General features: G+C 46.9%; 1 protein-coding gene across 1 annotated transcript in view; it reads left to right on the top strand.

Moving 5' to 3' along the window:
* LOC116359871 (protein sidekick-2-like) overlaps window positions 1-16,953 on the top strand; it is a 66,689-nt gene that overhangs the window by 19,193 nt on the left and 30,543 nt on the right. Inside the window, exons 16-24 of the mRNA XM_031813744.1 lie at window positions 420-523; window positions 1,850-1,920; window positions 2,088-2,223; window positions 2,591-2,647; window positions 4,192-4,293; window positions 4,464-4,579; window positions 6,183-6,369; window positions 14,699-14,836; window positions 15,918-16,079. Of these exons, the coding sequence (XP_031669604.1) occupies window positions 420-523; window positions 1,850-1,920; window positions 2,088-2,223; window positions 2,591-2,647; window positions 4,192-4,293; window positions 4,464-4,579; window positions 6,183-6,369; window positions 14,699-14,836; window positions 15,918-16,079 (1,073 nt within the window). The remainder of the gene's footprint in view (window positions 1-419; window positions 524-1,849; window positions 1,921-2,087; window positions 2,224-2,590; window positions 2,648-4,191; window positions 4,294-4,463; window positions 4,580-6,182; window positions 6,370-14,698; window positions 14,837-15,917; window positions 16,080-16,953) is intronic.

The raw sequence follows: 16,953 nt of genomic DNA, 5'->3' as shown, positions 1-16,953 counted from the left end.
TGAGGTTACGAATGTGTTATGTGGGGTTATGAATGTGTTATGTGGGGTTATGAATGTGTTATGTAGGGTTATGAATGTGTTATGTAGGGTTATGAATGTGTTATGTAGGGTTATGAATGTGTTATGTAGGGTTATGAATGTGTTATGTAGGGTTATGAATGTGTTATGTAGGGTTATGAATGTGTTTATGTAGGGTTATGAATGTGTTTATGTAGAGTTATGAATGTGTTATGTGGGGTTATGAATGTGTTATGTAGGGTTATGAATGTGTTATGTGGGGTTATGAATGTATTATGTAGGGTTATGAATGTGTTTGTGTAGGCAGCCTTTAAACACAGTGTTACCACACTATCTAGTATGTCTAGGATAACTCTAGGTTGAAGACAAGTGAACTGATAGGGGACATTCTCTCCTGCCAGCCTCAAGCCGTTCACCTCCTACCAGTTCAGAGTGAAAGCCACCAACGACATCGGGGACAGTGAGTACAGCCAGGAGAGTGAGGCTGTCACCACACTGCAGGACGGTAAGGACATCATGGAAATGAGACTGACTGACTCCGTAGCCCTGCAAACTCGCTTTCCCAAACCTTTTTCAAATCTTGTAAATATTTTTTGTTTGTTTAAGTCTGCCTGTAGTGCCAGATGGACAGGGTTTTGAGAGTTTGTTTAAGTCTGCTTGTAGTGCCAGATGTTCAGGGTTTTGAGAGTTTGTTTAAGTCTGCTTGTAGTGCCAGATGTTCAGGGTTTTGAGAGTTTGTTTAAGTCTGCTTGTAGTGCCAGATGGACAGGGTTTTGAGAGTTTGCTTAAGTCTGCCTGTAGTGCCAGATGGACAGGGTTTTGAGAGTTTGTTTAAGTCTGCTTGTAGTGCCAGATGGACAGGGTTTTGAGAGTTTGCTTAAGTCTGCCTGTAGTGCCAGATGGACAGGGTTTTGAGAGTTTGCTTAAGTCTGCCTGTGGTGCCAGATGGACAGGGTTTTGAGAGTTTGTTTAAGTCTGCCTGTAGTGCCAGATGGACAGGGTTTTGAGAGTTTGTTTAAGTCTGCCTGTAGTGCCAGATGGACAGGGTTTTGAGAGTTTGTTTAAGTCTGCTTGTAGTGCCAGATGGACAGGGTTTTGAGAGTTTGCTTAAGTCTGCCTGTAGTGCCAGATGGACAGGGTTTTGAGAGTTTGTTTAAGTCTGCTTGTAGTGCCAGATGGACAGGGTTTTGAGAGTTTGCTTAAGTCTGCCTGTAGTGCCAGATGGACAGGGTTTTGAGAGTTTGCTTAAGTCTGCCTGTGGTGCCAGATGGACAGGGTTTTGAGAGTTTGTTTAAGTCTGCCTGTAGTGCCAGATGGACAGGGTTTTGAGAGTTTGCTTAAGTCTGCCTGTAGTGCCAGATGGACAGGGTTTTGAGAGTTTGCTTAAGTCTGCCTGTAGTGCCAGATGGACAGAGTTTTGAGAGTTTAAGTCTGCCTGTAGTGCCAGATGGACAGGGTTTTGAGAGTTTGTTTAAGTCTGCTTGTAGTGCCAGATAGTTTTTCAAATGAGGAACTATTCCGTTGGTTTCATTGAGCCAAACTGCCAACTATTTGAACCCAGGTTCATGTTGATTCAATTCTGTTTTTGATGGGTTATCCTCATGAGACCTGTGTCTAGTCACTCCACTGTACTGGGAGACAGACAGTCCTCCATTTCTGTCTCTCTGATTGCTGTCTCTCATTGATGTCTCTCTCTCTTTCTCATACTGAGCGTCAGAGAATCACACTGCTTGTGCTTGTTGACACAATAGCCCTACTGTGTGTGTGTGTGTGTGTGTATATTTATACAGTCCACCAGTTCAACGATACCCCTATATCTGTCTCCACACAGCCCCAGACAAAGCTCCCACAATCCTCTCTGTTACACCCCACACCACCACGTCGGTGCTGGTCCGATGGGAGGTAAGCGGTACATTTGTAAAGTGCAGTTTTCTCTCTTCTAGATAGTTTCCTTGTGTTGTTTTTAAGTCTGGTGGTCTAGGCTGGGTTTACTGTAAAACACTTTGTTGATGTAGGACCGTGGATATTAAAAGGTCTTTATAAATAAATGTGATGGATCCCCCTTCCAGCCGCCTGCTGAGAAGCAGATAAACGGGGTCCTGCTGGGGTTCAGGGTACGATACCGGGAGTTACAATACGACCGCCTCCGTAGCTTCACCATACGAACCATCAACAGCCCCGCCTCCAACTGGGCCGAGCTCACCGGTGAGTTGACCTCTGACCTCTGTTTGTTTCCTTAAACTTTTCCTCAGCTCAGCCTTTGGGTGACTGTGGGTCTACTCTGTTCACACGTTACCATGAAGACATAACATCAGTCTGCTCCCTCTTTCTCCTCCCTCTCTCTCTCTCTCTACTCCCGCTCTCTCCTCCCCCCTCTCTCTCTCCTCCCTCTCCTCCCCCTCTCCTCCGCCTCTCTCTCCTACCTCTCTCTCTCCTCCCCCCCTCTCTCTCTCTCCTCCCCCTCTCTCTCCTCCCCCTCTCTCTGCCTCTTTATGGTGGCTGCCCTGACTCCCTGTGTTCTGTCCTCCCTCCTCCCTCACCCCTCCTCCCACCCTGGTCCGTCACCCTCTAGCCCCCTACAGTGTGAGGAACCTGAGCGAGTCCTCGCTCACCCAGTACGAGCTTGATAGTAAGTCCACTGTATCACAGGAGGCTGGTGGGGAGGAGGGGCTCGTGGTAATGACTGGAGCAGAATTAGTGGAATGGTATCAAGTACATCAGACACATGTTTCCATTCGCTCCGTTCTGGCCCTTATGATGAGCCGTCCTCCCCTCAGCAGCCTCCTCTGTCTCTCTCTCTCTGTCTGCCTGACAATCAGCCATCCTCCCCTCAGCAGCCTCCTCTGTCTCTCTCTCTCTGTCTGCCTGACAATCAGCCATCCTCCCCTCAGCAGCCTCCTCTGTCTCTCTCTCTCTGTCTGCCTGACAATCAGCCGTCCTCCCCTCAGCAGCCTCCTCTGTCTCTCTCTCTCTGTCTGCCTGACAATCAGCCGTCCTCACCTCAGCAGCCTCCTCTGTCTCTCTCTCTCTGTCTGCCTGACAATCAGCCATCCTCCCCTCAGCAGCCTCCTCTGTCTCTCTCTCTCTGTCTGCCTGACAATCAGCCATCCTCCCCTCAGCAGCCTCCTCTGTCTCTCTCTCTCTGTCTGCCTGACAATCAGCCATCCTCCCCTCAGCAGCCTCCTCTGTCTCTCTCTCTCTGTCTGCCTGACAATCAGCCATCCTCCCCTCAGCAGCCTCCTCTGTCTCTCTCTCTCTGTCTGCCTGACAATCAGCCGTCCTCCCCTCAGCAGCCTCCTCTGTCTCTCTCTCTCTCTGTCTGCCTGACAATCAGCCATCCTCCCCTCAGCAGCCTCCTCTGTCTCTCTCTCTGTCTGCCTGACAATCAGCCATCCTCCCCTCAGCAGCCTCCTCTGTCTCTCTCTCTCTGTCTGCCTGACAATTAGCCATCCTCCCCTCAGCAGCCTCCTCTGTCTCTCTCTCTCTGTCTGCCTGACAATCAGCCATCCTCCCCTCAGCAGCCTCCTCTGTCTCTCTCTCTCTGTCTGCCTGACAATCAGCCATCCTCCCCTCAGCAGCCTCCTCTGTCTCTCTCTCTCTGTCTGCCTGACAATCAGCCGTCCTCCCCTCAGCAGCCTCCTCTGTCTCTCTCTCTATGTCTGCCTGACAATCAGCCATCCTCCCCTCAGCAGCCTCCTCTGTCTCTCTCTCTCTGTCTGCCTGACAATCAGCCATCCTCCCCTCAGCAGCCTCCTCTGTCTCTCTCTCTCTGTCTGCCTGACAATCAGCCGTCCTCCCCTCAGCAGCCTCCTCTGTCTCTCTCTCTCTGTCTGCCTGACAATCAGCCATCCTCCCCTCAGCAGCCTCCTCTGTCTCTCTCTCTCTGTCTGCCTGACAATCAGCCGTCCTCCCCTCAGCAGCCTCCTCTGTCTCTCTCTCTCTGTCTGCCTTGCCAACATCCCACATCTCTGCTCTTCCTCATCTGTCTTAATATTGAACCATCCTGTCATGGTGTTGTTTTACCTCTTCCTCATCAGGTTGTGTCCTGACCTTTGACCTCTTCACGTTACCTCTCTGCTTTTCCTTCAGCTCATATAGTTGTATGAGCTGTGCCACTGCTGTTGGATGGTCCTCCCAGGCCGAATAACTCTTTCTGTGTTTCTCCCCCCACAGACTTGAGTAAACACAAGCGTTATGAGATCCGCCTAAGTGTGTACAACGCCGTGGGAGAGGGGCCTACCAGCACGCCACAGGAAGTGTTTGTAGGAGAGGCAGGTAAAGAAGCGATGATGAGATCAACTTTATTGTCCTTAGTGGTTCCACTGTTCTGGGAAAACGAACCCAAGCACAGCTTACCTATTTAAAGGTATTTGACATATGAATTGGACCTGGTCTGACCAATATCACTATCACTATTGAATGTTTACCCCTCCACTCCACTCCAGTTCCAACAGCCCCGCCCCAATCTGTGACCATCCAATCATCAACAGCCACCCAGCTGGATGTCACATGGAGCCCGCCTCCTCTTGACTCTCAGAATGGAGACATACAGGGGTACAAGGTGAGGATCACAATCTGGGCAATCACTTAACCTGAACCACTTCTAACATGTGGGTCTGTAGTATAGCATACTGTAGTATACCATACTGTAGTATAGCATACTGTAGTTCATGTGGGTCTGTAGTATACCACACTGTAGAGCATGTGGGTCTGTAGTATACTGTAGTATAGCATACTGTAGTATAGCATACTGTAGAGCATGTGGGTCTGTAGTATACCGTACTGTAGTATACCAAACTGAAGTATAACATACTGTAGTATACCATACTGTAGTATACCATACTGTAGTATACCAAACTGAAGTATAACATACTGTAGTATACCATACTGTAGTATACCATACTGTAGTATAGCATGCTGTAGAACATGTGGGTCTGTAGTATACCTTACTGTAGTATACCAAACTGTAGTATAGCATACTGTGGGACATGTGGGTCTGTAGTATACCATACTGTAGTATACCAAACTGTAGTATACCATACTGTAGAACATGTGGGTCTGTGGTATACTGTACCGTAGTATACCATACTGTAGAACATGTGGGTCTGTAGTATACCATACCATAGTATACCATACTGTAGTATAGCATACTGTAGAACATGTGGGTCTGTAGTATACCTTACTGTAGTATAGCATACTGTAGAACATGTGGGTCTGTAGTATACCATACTGTAGTATAGCATACTGTAGAACATGTGGGTCTGTAGTATGCCATACTGTAGTATAGCATACTGTAGAACATGTGGGTCTGTAGTATACCATACTGTAGTATAGCATACTGTAGAACATGTGGGTCTGTAGTATACCATACTGTAGTATAGCATACTGTAGTACATGTGAGTCTGTAGTATACCATACTGTAGTAGAGCATACTGTAGAACATGTGGGTCTGTAGTATACCATACTGTAGTATAGCATACTGTAGAACATGTGGGTCTATAGTATACCATACTGTAGTATAGCATACTGTAGAACATGTGGGTCTGTAGTATACCATACTGTAGTATAGCATACTGTAGAACATGTGGGTCTGTAGTATACCTTACTGTAGTATACCAAACTGAAGTATAACATACTGTAGTATAGCATACTGTAGAACATGTGGGTCTGTAGTATACCATACTGTAGTATAGCATACTGTAGAACATGTGGGTCTATAGTATACCATACTGTAGTATAGCATACTGTAGAACATGTGGGTCTGTAGTATACCATACTGTAGTATAGCATACTGTAGAACATGTGGGTCTGTAGTATACCATACTGTAGTATAGCATACTGTAGAACATGTGGGTCTGTAGTATACCATACTGTAGTATAGCATACTGTAGAACATGTGGGTCTGTAGTATACCATACTGTAGTATAGCATACTGTAGAACATGTGGGTCTGTAGTATACCATACTGTAGTATAGTATACTGTAGAACATGTGGGTCTGTAGTACACACACACACACACACACACACACACACACATCAGGCAACATGCTAAGCCATAGATGAAAGTGAAACAACTGATAGAATGTGAATATAACCTCTGACCCTTCATCATGTATTATAGCTCTATCTGAAAACAACCTCTGACCCTTCCTCATGTATTCTAGATCTACTTCTGGGAGTTCCAGCTGCAGAATGAGACAGAGAGACTGCGTACCATGTTCCTCCCAGAGCTAGGGGTCAAGATTAAGAACCTGACTGGCTATACCACATACATGATCAGTGTAGCAGCCTTCAACGCAGCAGGGGACGGACCCCGGAGTCCCCCGACCAGGGGCCGAACACAACAGGCTGGTAAGAGCCATACACACACACACACACACACGTACAGCAGGCCGGTAAAGGACACACTAACACACACACACATGCACACTGACACACACAGACACACCACCTACAGTATATGTGGTATCCTTCAATTACCCACCAGAGGGCGGTCTCAACAAGCATGTGAGCTCTAAGCCAAAGCGACTGGGTTAGAGCCAGTCAATAGGACAGTACAGAGTTACAGTAAGAGTAGGAAGCTGACCAACAGCACTGCATCACATCTACTACTGTATCTGTGCTACCCACCACCATTAGGCTCCCTCTTCTTCTGTCCCTTTCTATCTCCCTCTCTCCCACTCACTGTTACAATGTTCTCAAGTGCCCGTTTATAGGATATGCTCAGGACTCTGTTCCCTGCCACAGTAGTGCACTGCATGAGAAACAGATGAGAGCTTTCAGCTCTGACTCAGTGGTTCTCAGTAGAACGCACTACACACGGTGTAACTATCTGTACCTTAACTGTGCTACTCCCGTCTGTCTGTCTGCGTCTGTCTGTCTGTCTGTCTGAAGGATATCCTCAGGACCCTGTGCCCTCTCTGTCCTCAAGTCAGTTCAGTTTGAAGGATATTCTCAGGACCCTGTGCCCTCTCTGTCCTCAAGTCAGTTCAGTTTGAAGGATATTCTCAGGACCCTGTACCCTCTCTGTCCTCATGTCCCAGTTCAGTTTGAAGGATATTCTCAGGACCCTGTGCCCTCTCTGTCCTCATGTCCCAGTTCAGTTTGAACTACAGGAGAAACGGATGAGAGCTGTCAGCTTGAGTCACTGGTATTCAGCACCAGGGACACGTACTGCACACTACAGATTGTGTAACCGTCAATGTTGTCCCCTTCCCTAATAGTAAATAGGACATATTGTAACGAGATTTGTCTTCCTCTGACGAAGAGCATGAAGGATCGGACCAATATGCAGCGTGGAACGTGTCCATGTTGATATTTATTAACACTGAACACAAAAAACAAAATAGCAAGGAGAACGAACGGAAATGAAACAGTTCTGTCTGGTGACGACACAGAGACAGAAAACAATCACCCACAACTAAAATAGGGAAAACAGACTACCTAAGTATGATTCTCAATCAGAGACAACGAACGACACCTGCCTCTGATTGAGAACCATAAAGGCCAAACACAGAAACACTACATAGAAAAAAGAACATAGACTACCCACCCCAACTCACACCCTGACCAAACTAACACAAAGACATAATAAAGAACATAGACTACCCACCCCAACTCACACCCTGACCAAACTAACACAAAGACATAATAAAGAACATAGACTACCCACCCCAACTCACACCCTGACCAAACTAACACAAAGACATAATAAAGAACATAGACTACCCACCCCAACACACACCCTGACCAACCTAACACAAAGACATAATAAAGAACATAGACTACCCACCCCAACTCACACCCTGACCAAACTAACACAAAGACATAATAAAGAACATAGACTACCCACCCCAACACACGCCCCTAACCAAACTAACACAAAGACATAATAAAGAACATAGACTACCCACCCCAACACACGCCCCTAACCAAACTAACACAAAGACATAATAAAGAACATAGACTACCCACCCCAACACACGCCCCTGACCAAACTAACACAAAGACATAATAAAGAACATAGACTACCCACCCCAACACACGCCCCTAACCAAACTAACACAAAGACATAATAAAGAACATAGACTACCCACCCCAACACACGCCCCTAACCAAACTAACACAAAGACATAATAAAGAACATAGACTACCCACCCCAACACACGCCCCTAACCAAACTAACACAAAGACATAATAAAGAACATAGACTACCCACCCCAACACACGCCCCTAACCAAACTAACACAAAGACATAATAAAGAACATAGACTACCCACCCCAACTCACACCCTGACCAAACTAACACAAAGACATAATAAAGAACATAGACTACCCACCCCAACTCACACCCTGACCAAACTAACACAAAGACATAATAAAGAACATAGACTACCCACCCCAACTCACACCCTGACCAAACTAACACAAAGACATAATAAAGAACATAGACTACCCACCCCAACTCACACCCTGACCAAACTAACACAAAGACATAATAAAGAACATAGACTACCCACCCCAACTCACGCCCTGACCAAACTAACACAAAGACATAACAAAGGAACTAAGGTCAGAACGTGACGCATATATGCAACAAGTTTGGACCCAGGATATGGGAACTAAGAGTCAAGGGGGTGTGTGGGGGGGGGGAAGAGTCTTATTGATGAGGATTTGACAGCTACTACTAACGTTTTCATGGGGAAATCACAGGGGTGGAATGGAAGCCTGATGGCAATATAGAGGAAGAGGAGGAGGATGGTACTGTATAGGGTTGAATATTTTCCCAGTATTTTTCCTAGTATTTTTCTCCTGGGTAACCCGGTATTTCCTGCCAAAACCGGACATTTATTCAAAAGCATATGAAGAATATTCTGTCTGTATTTGATAAAAAATAAAAAGCCAATAGATGTAGCTGGCTATGTGCTCTCTTGGGTAAATACATGAAACTAGCTCCAGTAGGCTAATATTTTTGAGTGTGAACTGTATTACTGTACTGTATTGTATTATACTGTATTACTGTACTGTGATGTATTATAATGTATTACTGTACTGTGATGTATTATACTGTATTACTGTACTGTGATGTATTATAATGTATTACTGTACTGTGATGTATTATACTGTATTACTGTACTGTGATGTATTATACTGTATTACTGTACTGTGATGTATTATAATGTATTACTGTACTGTGATGTATTATAATGTATTACTGTACTGTGATGTATTATACTGTATTACTGTACTGTGATGTATTATAATGTATTACTGTACTGTGATGTATTATACTGTATTACTGTACTGTGATGTATTATACTGTATTACTGTACTGTGATGTATTATACTGTATTACTGTACTGTATTGTATTATACTGTATTACTGTACTGTATTGTATTATACTGTATTACTGTACTGCATTGTATTATACTGTATTACTGTACTGTATTGTATTATACTATATTACTGTACTGTATTGTATTATACTGTATTACTGTACTGTATTGTATTATACTGTATTACTGTACTGTATTGTATTATACTGTATTACTGTACTGTATTGTATTATACTGTATTACTGTACTGTGATGTATTATAATGTATTATATAGACTGGAATTACGCGCTTCGTTCAAACCAAGACAAAGCAGGGAGAGAACATGTGGTTCTGGTGCAGAACATGCAGACTACAAAGTTCCAAGTATAGGCTAGCGAATTAGATTTTAAATGTTAAATATAGTAGGGCCTATTTGTATAATTAGTAGGCTGACGCATATATACCTTTCATAATATTTAATGTTATTAGCCTTCCTCCTCTTTCTCTCTCTCGCTTTCAACAGTTAAATAAAACACATTTCGTTGTCCTCATCTTCATCATTCTAATCACATCCTTGAATAATGCAGGACTAGAATGAGATGCAGAGGGCTTTCACTTCTCTTCACCAAGAATGAATGGTTGGTTATGGGTCTGAATAAATAACTACTACAGCCTACCGCCATCGCACGTTCACTCTTCTTTCAGACTACCAGTGAGTTCTACTGGCTGCCCTTCTTTCAGACTACCAGTGAGTTCTACTGGCTGTTCTTCTTTCAGACTACCAGTGAGTTCTACTGGCTGTTCTTCTTTCAGACTACCAGTGAGTTCTACTGGCTGTTCTTCTTTCAGACTACCAGTGAGTTCTACTGGCTGCTCTTCTTTCAGACTACCAGTGAGTTCTACTGGCTGTTCTTCTTTCAGACTACCAGTGAGTTCTACTGGCTGTTCTTCTTTCAGACTACCAGTGAGTTCTACTGGCTGTTCTTCTTTCAGACTACCAGTGAGTTCTACTGGCTGTTCTTCTTTCAGACTACCAGTGAGTTCTACTGGCTGTTCTTCTTTCAGACTACCAGTGAGTTCTACTGGCTGTTCTTCTTTCAGACTACCAGTGAGTTCTACTGGCTGTTCTTCTTTCAGACTACCAGTGAGTTCTACTGGCTGTTCTTCTTTCAGACTACCAGTGAGTTCTACTGGCTGTTCTTCTTTCAGACTACCAGTGAGTTCTACTGGCTGTTCTTCTTTCAGACTACCAGTGAGTTCTACTGGCTGTTCTTCTTTCAGACTACCAGTGAGTTCTACTGGCTGTTCTTCTTTCAGACTACCAGTGAGTTCTACTGGCTGTTCTTCTTTCAGACTACCAGTGAGTTCTACTGGCTGTTCTTCTTTCAGACTACCAGTGAGTTCTACTGGCTGTTCTTCTTTCAGACTACCAGTGAGTTCTACTGGCTGTTCTTCTTTCAGACTACCAGTGAGTTCTACTGGCTGTTCTTCTTTCAGACTACCAGTGAGTTCTACTGGCTGTTCTTCTTTCAGACTACCAGTGAGTTCTACTGGCTGTGCTTCTTTCAGACTACCAGTGAGTTCTACTGGCTGTTCTTCTTTCAGACTACCAGTGAGTTCTACTGGCTGTTCTTCTTTCAGACTACCAGTGAGTTCTACTGGCTGCTCTTCTTTCAGACTACCAGTGAGTTCTACTGGCTGTTCTCCTTTCAGACTACCAGTGAGTTCTACTGGCTGCTCTTCTTTCAGACTACCAGTGAGTTCTACTGGCTGTTCTTCTTTCAGACTACCAGTGAGTTCTACTGGCTGTTCTTCTTTCAGACTACCAGTGAGTTCTACTGGCTGTTCTTCTTTCAGACTACCAGTGAGTTCTACTGGCTGTTCTTCTTTCAGACTACCAGTGAGTTCTACTGGCTGTTCTTCTTTCAGACTACCAGTGAGTTCTACTGGCTGCTCTTCTTTCAGACTACCAGTGAGTTCTACTGGCTGTTCTTCTTTCAGACTACCAGTGAGTTCTACTGGCTGTTCTTCTTTCAGACTACCAGTGAGTTCTACTGGCTGTTCTTCTTTCAGACTACCAGTGAGTTCTACTGGCTGTTCTTCTTTCAGACTACCAGTGAGTTCTACTGGCTGTTCTTCTTTCAGACTACCAGTGAGTTCTACTGGCTGTTCTTCTTTCAGACTACCAGTGAGTTCTACTGGCTGTTCTTCTTTCAGACTACCAGTGAGTTCTACTGGCTGTTCTTCTTTCAGACTACCAGTGAGTTCTACTGGCTGCTGTATTTAACATTCAGCAAACAAGAGTTTTGCGTCCCTCTAATTTTAGTCTGTTGGTATAAGAAATGCTACAAAATGATGTCCAGCAAGCTAGTTTTTCCTGTATGGGACTCCAAGAGCTACAGTAAGGAGCGTTTTTTAAGGAGAGGCCAGCGGAGCACAGGTGTGTGCGTTTTGCGCAAGACTCCGAGGCTATAAGTTACATCACCCATCATTCATTAGCTACATATCAGGCTAAATGTATTTCCTGAAAGACATAGGCTAGGCCATCTATATATGGGCCTATATATCAATCTAGAACAGGATTGTGTATTTTAGATGCTGAATGGAATTGGTTGAGAGTGAAAGACAGTGAGAGTGTGCTGTCTTGTACACTGATCTAAAGCAACTCTATAGGAGGGTTTTAAAACTGCAGCTGCAAAAAAAAATAACATCTTTACAATTGAAAAATAATCTGACCCCTGAAAGCCAGATGGAGATGATTAGACATGGTCATTATATTACTGTCGGCTCTGCTGCAGCAAATGTAGACCTGCCTACCTGTCACAAGAACAAAACGTTACCGTGAGATGATAGGTCTACGTACTGACATGGGCTGTCGGTCCCCACCCTGAGCGTTGATGAGTCATCATGCCAGAGAGAAGGCCGTAGAGAATCCAGATGTAGACAGCAGTAAACAGACATGGGCTGTCGGTCCCCACCCTGAGCGTTGATGAGTCATCATCCCAGAGAGAAGGCCGTAGAGAATCCAGATGTAGACAGCAGTAAACAGACATGGGCTGTCGGTCCCCACCCTGAGCGTTGATGAGTCATCATGCCAGAGAGAAGGCCGTAGAGAATCCAGATGTAGACAGCAGTAAACAGACATGGGCTGTCGGTCCCCACCCTGAGCGTTGATGAGTCATCATGCCAGAGAGAAGGCTGTAGAGAATCCAGATGTAGACAGCAGTAAACAGACATGGGCTGTCGGTCCCCACCCTGAGCGTTGATGAGTCATCATCCCAGAGAGAAGGCCGTAGAGAATCCAGATGTAGACAGCAGTAAACAGACATGGGCTGTCGGTCCCCACCCTGAGCGTTGATGAGTCATCATCCCAGAGAGAAGGCCGTAGAGAATCCAGATGTAGACAGCAGTAAACAGACATGGGCTGTCGGTCCCCACCCTGAGCGTTGATGAGTCATCATGCCAGAGAGAAGGCCGTAGAGAATCCAGATGTAGACAGCAGTAAACAGACATGGGCTGTCGGTCCCCACCCTGAGCGTTGATGAGTCATCATCCCAGAGAGAAGGCCGTAGAGAATCCAGATGTAGACAGCAGTAAACAGACATGGGCTGTCGGTCCCCACCCTGAGCGTTGATGAGTCATCATCCCAGAGAGAAGGCCGTAGAGAATCCAGATGTAGACAGCAGTAAACAGACATGGGCTGTCGGTCCCCACCCTGAGCGTTGATGAGTCATCATCCCAGAGAGAAGGCCGTAGAGAATCCAGATGTAGACAGCAGTAAACAGACATGGGCTGTCGGTCCCCACCCTGAACGTTGATGAGTCATCATCCCAGAGAGAAGGCCGTAGAGAATCCAGATGTAGACAGCAGTAAACAGACATGGGCTGTCGGTCCCCACCCTGAGCGTTGATGAGTCATCATGCCAGAGAGAAGGCCGTAGAGAATCCAGATGTAGACAGCAGTAAACAGACATGGGCTGTCGGTCCCCACCCTGAACGTTGATGAGTCATCATCCCAGAGAGAAGGCCGTAGAGAATCCAGATGTAGACAGCAGTAAACAGACATGGGCTGTCGGTCCCCACCCTGAGCGTTGATGAGTCATCATGCCAGAGAGAAGGCCGTAGAGAATCCAGATGTAGACAGCAGTAAACAGACATGGGCTGTCGGTCCCCACCCTGAGCGTTGATGAGTCATCATCCCAGAGAGAAGGCCGTAGAGAATCCAGATGTAGACAGCAGTAAACAGACATGGGCTGTCGGTCCCCACCCTGAGCGTTGATGAGTCATCATCCCAGAGAGAAGGCCGTAGAGAATCCAGATGTAGACAGCAGTAAACAGACATGGGCTGTCGGTCCCCACCCTGAGCGTTGATGAGTCATCATGCCAGAGAGAAGGCTGTAGAGAATCCAGATGTAGACAGCAGTAAACAGACATGGGCTGTCGGTCCCCACCCTGAGCGTTGATGAGTCATCATCCCAGAGAGAAGGCCGTAGAGAATCCAGATGTAAGTAAATCTCAGTAACCGTGTCCTCGCCATTCAACCCTGGTACTGTAGAGTGATGGGGACACATGTGGATTGGGTTGTTCTGACCCACGTCCTGCCACACTACTGACACACACAAAGAGGCCTGTGTTCAGTCAGTCACCCCCCTGCAGACAAACACACTAAAACCCTCCTCTGTGGGTTCTAGAGGGGAATCAGTTTACAGAATGAATTCCTCTGGTGTTTCCCGCAGCCAAGCTGGTCACCCGGCCTCTTGAAGGACTGTGACATTGCAGAGAGAGGCAGAGGGGATGAAGTACTGAGGAGACCACAGAATATTCTGGCTCCTCGCTCCTCTCTGCTCTGCAGGGCTCTGGAGCTAAAACAGAAAGACCACAGAATATTCTGGCTCCCCGCTCCTCTCTGCTCTGCAGGGTAACTGGGAGAGGAGCCAACCCAAAGCCTTGGCAATTTAATGCAGGATTCTCACATGACTTCCAGAAGGTCAGGGGATGAATAGATGATTGTATCTGTCCCAGTCCCCAAGTATAATACTAGTATTGCTTCAGTATAATGACTTTGATGAATGAAGCAGACTGCCAGGATATGGACTAAACTCAATCACATAGTGGCTTTCCAGATAAGGCTTTCAGTAGTGTGTTTGATTTGTACAACAGCATATCCCGGATGGAGGGAGTTGTCATGTGATCTAGGACCTGACAGGACCTGGTGCGCCAGCCTAAGTGTCCTTCCCTAACCATGGCTCTCTCTCTCCCTCTCCTCTCCCTCTCCTGTTTCCCTCTTTCCCTCTCTATCTCCCCCCTCTCTTCTCCCTCTCCCTCCTTCCCTTTCCCCCTCCCTCCCCCTCTTCCTCCTCTCCAGCCCCCAGCAGACCCAGCTTCCTCCACTTCAGTGAGCTGACCACCACGTCAGTCAACATGTCGTGGGGAGAACCAGGCCAGGCCAACGGCATCATTGAGGGCTACCGCCTGGTCTACGAGCCCTGCACACCTGTTGATGGTGAGACACACACACACACACGTGTTGATAGTGAGAAAACACACACACACACATGAATGCATGTGCACACACACGCGTGTGTTTATAGTGAGAAAACACACACACACACACATGAACGCATGCGCACACACACAGTCTCATGGATGGTGAGAAACAAACACACACACAGTGTTGATAGTGAGAAAACACACACACACATGAACTTATGCACACACACACACGCACGCACGCAAGCAAACATGCACACACAGACAAACAGACACACACACACACTCACACACCCATGGACGGTGAGAACCTCTGGAGCCTGGAAGGCTGGAAGGCTGTTAGTTACTTTGTTAGGCCTTTAAACTACCCAGATAGCTAGATAGTTTACTATCAGTCCGTGGGATGATTTACAGTCATAGGCTAGCATCACCGCCGCCATGGTCTTAGATTGGTGTCCTAATCTGTTACAGCTGGGTAGTTCTAGGCCGGCCCTGGGGCCACATGCAGTCAGCTTGTTTACAACCTCCTCTCTCTCCTGTTGAGAGAAAACCCAGCTAATAGCTGGTATGTGTGGTTGGGTCTCCAGATTCCGTAGTAATTAGGAACAGACAGGGGTGGGGGTTTGGGAATGGGAGGTAGAGAACCTCTGTGGTCCCTGGCCTGTTGGCCACTAATGGCTTCTATCTGGCCCCTAGAGCAGTCAGCCATGTGGGAGGGAAAGAGGCACAGCAGGGTCTGGGATGGTGGAGGAACATGTCTCTCTATCTGGAGGGGTGCAGTGATAGGTCTGTTTATCTGGAGGGGACACTCATGCTTATATACCATGAACTGTCAGTAGGGAGGTGGAAAGATGCTACCATGAACTGTCAGTAGGGAGGTGGAAAGGTGCTACCATGAACTGTCAGTATGGAGGTGGAAAGATGCTACCATGAACTGTCAGTAGGGAGGTGGAAAGGTGCTACCATGAACTGTCAGTAGGGAGGTGGAAAGATGCTACCATGAACTGTCAGTAGGGAGGTGGTGTAGCTTCTAGCCTCCAGTATCTCCAGCCTGTATCTCTATACTGACTCCTCTCCTCTCTACTCCACTCCAGGTGTTAGTAAGATAGTCACAGTGGACGTGAAGGGCAGCACCCCCCTGTGGATGAAGATTAAGGACCTGGCTGATGGGGTGACCTATAACTTCAGGATCCGGGCCAAGACCCTCACCTACGGGCCGGAGGTGGAGGCTAACATCACTACTGGACCAGGAGAAGGTATATAACACAGTATCTCTGGTCCCGCTACCAGGGGAAGGTATGTAAGCACAGTATCTCTGGTCCAGCTAACATCACTACTGGACCAGGAGAAGGTATGTAACACAGTATCTCTGGTCCAGCTAACATCACTACCGGACCAGGAGAAGGTAGGTAACACAGTATCTCTGGTCCAGCTAACATCACTACCGGACCAGGAGAAGGTAGGTAACACAGTATCTCTGGTCCAGCTAACATCACTACCGGACCAGGAGAAGGTAGCCTGGCTGGTCATAGGTTGTGTTCAGTAGGGAACACTGTAGCGAGATGTTTTGCAACAGAAAATGAAGGTCTGTGTTCTTATTGGACAAGTTCAGCTAGTACCTCCCTGTTTAAAATAGTTTTAAAAGGTTTTCTCCCTACTGCTGGCTTTGTCAATGCTCTGTTTGTCGAATTACAGAATGTACATATCTGTCCTGTTCCCCTCATCTCCCCTCCCCTCCTCTCCCCACTCCACCCCTCCTCTCCCCTTCCCTCCTCTCCTCTCCCTACCCATCCCCTCCTCTCCCCACTCCACCCCTCCTCTCCCCTTCCCTCCTCTCCTCTCCTCTCCCTACCCATCCCCTCCTCTCCCCACTCCACCCCTCCTCTCCCCTTCCCTCCTCTCCTCTCCTCTCCCTACCCATCCCCTCCTCTTCCCACTCTACCCCTCCTCTCCCCTTCCCTCCTCTCCTCTCCCTACCCATCCACTCCTCTCCCCACCCCTCTCCCCCTCTCCTATCCCTGCCATCCCCTTTTCTCCCCTCCCCTCCCCCATCCTCCCCTCCCCCATCCTCCCCTCCCCCATCCTCCCCTCCCCCATCCCCCCCTCCTCTCCCCACCCCTCCCCCATCCT

Source organism: Oncorhynchus kisutch, unplaced genomic scaffold, assembly GCF_002021735.2.
Source record: "Oncorhynchus kisutch isolate 150728-3 unplaced genomic scaffold, Okis_V2 Okis06b-Okis10b_hom, whole genome shotgun sequence".
In the NCBI taxonomy this organism is placed as follows: Eukaryota; Metazoa; Chordata; class Actinopteri; order Salmoniformes; family Salmonidae; genus Oncorhynchus; species Oncorhynchus kisutch.
The sequence above is the reverse complement of the archived record's forward strand: the minus strand, read 5'-3'. Positions and strand labels throughout refer to the sequence as shown.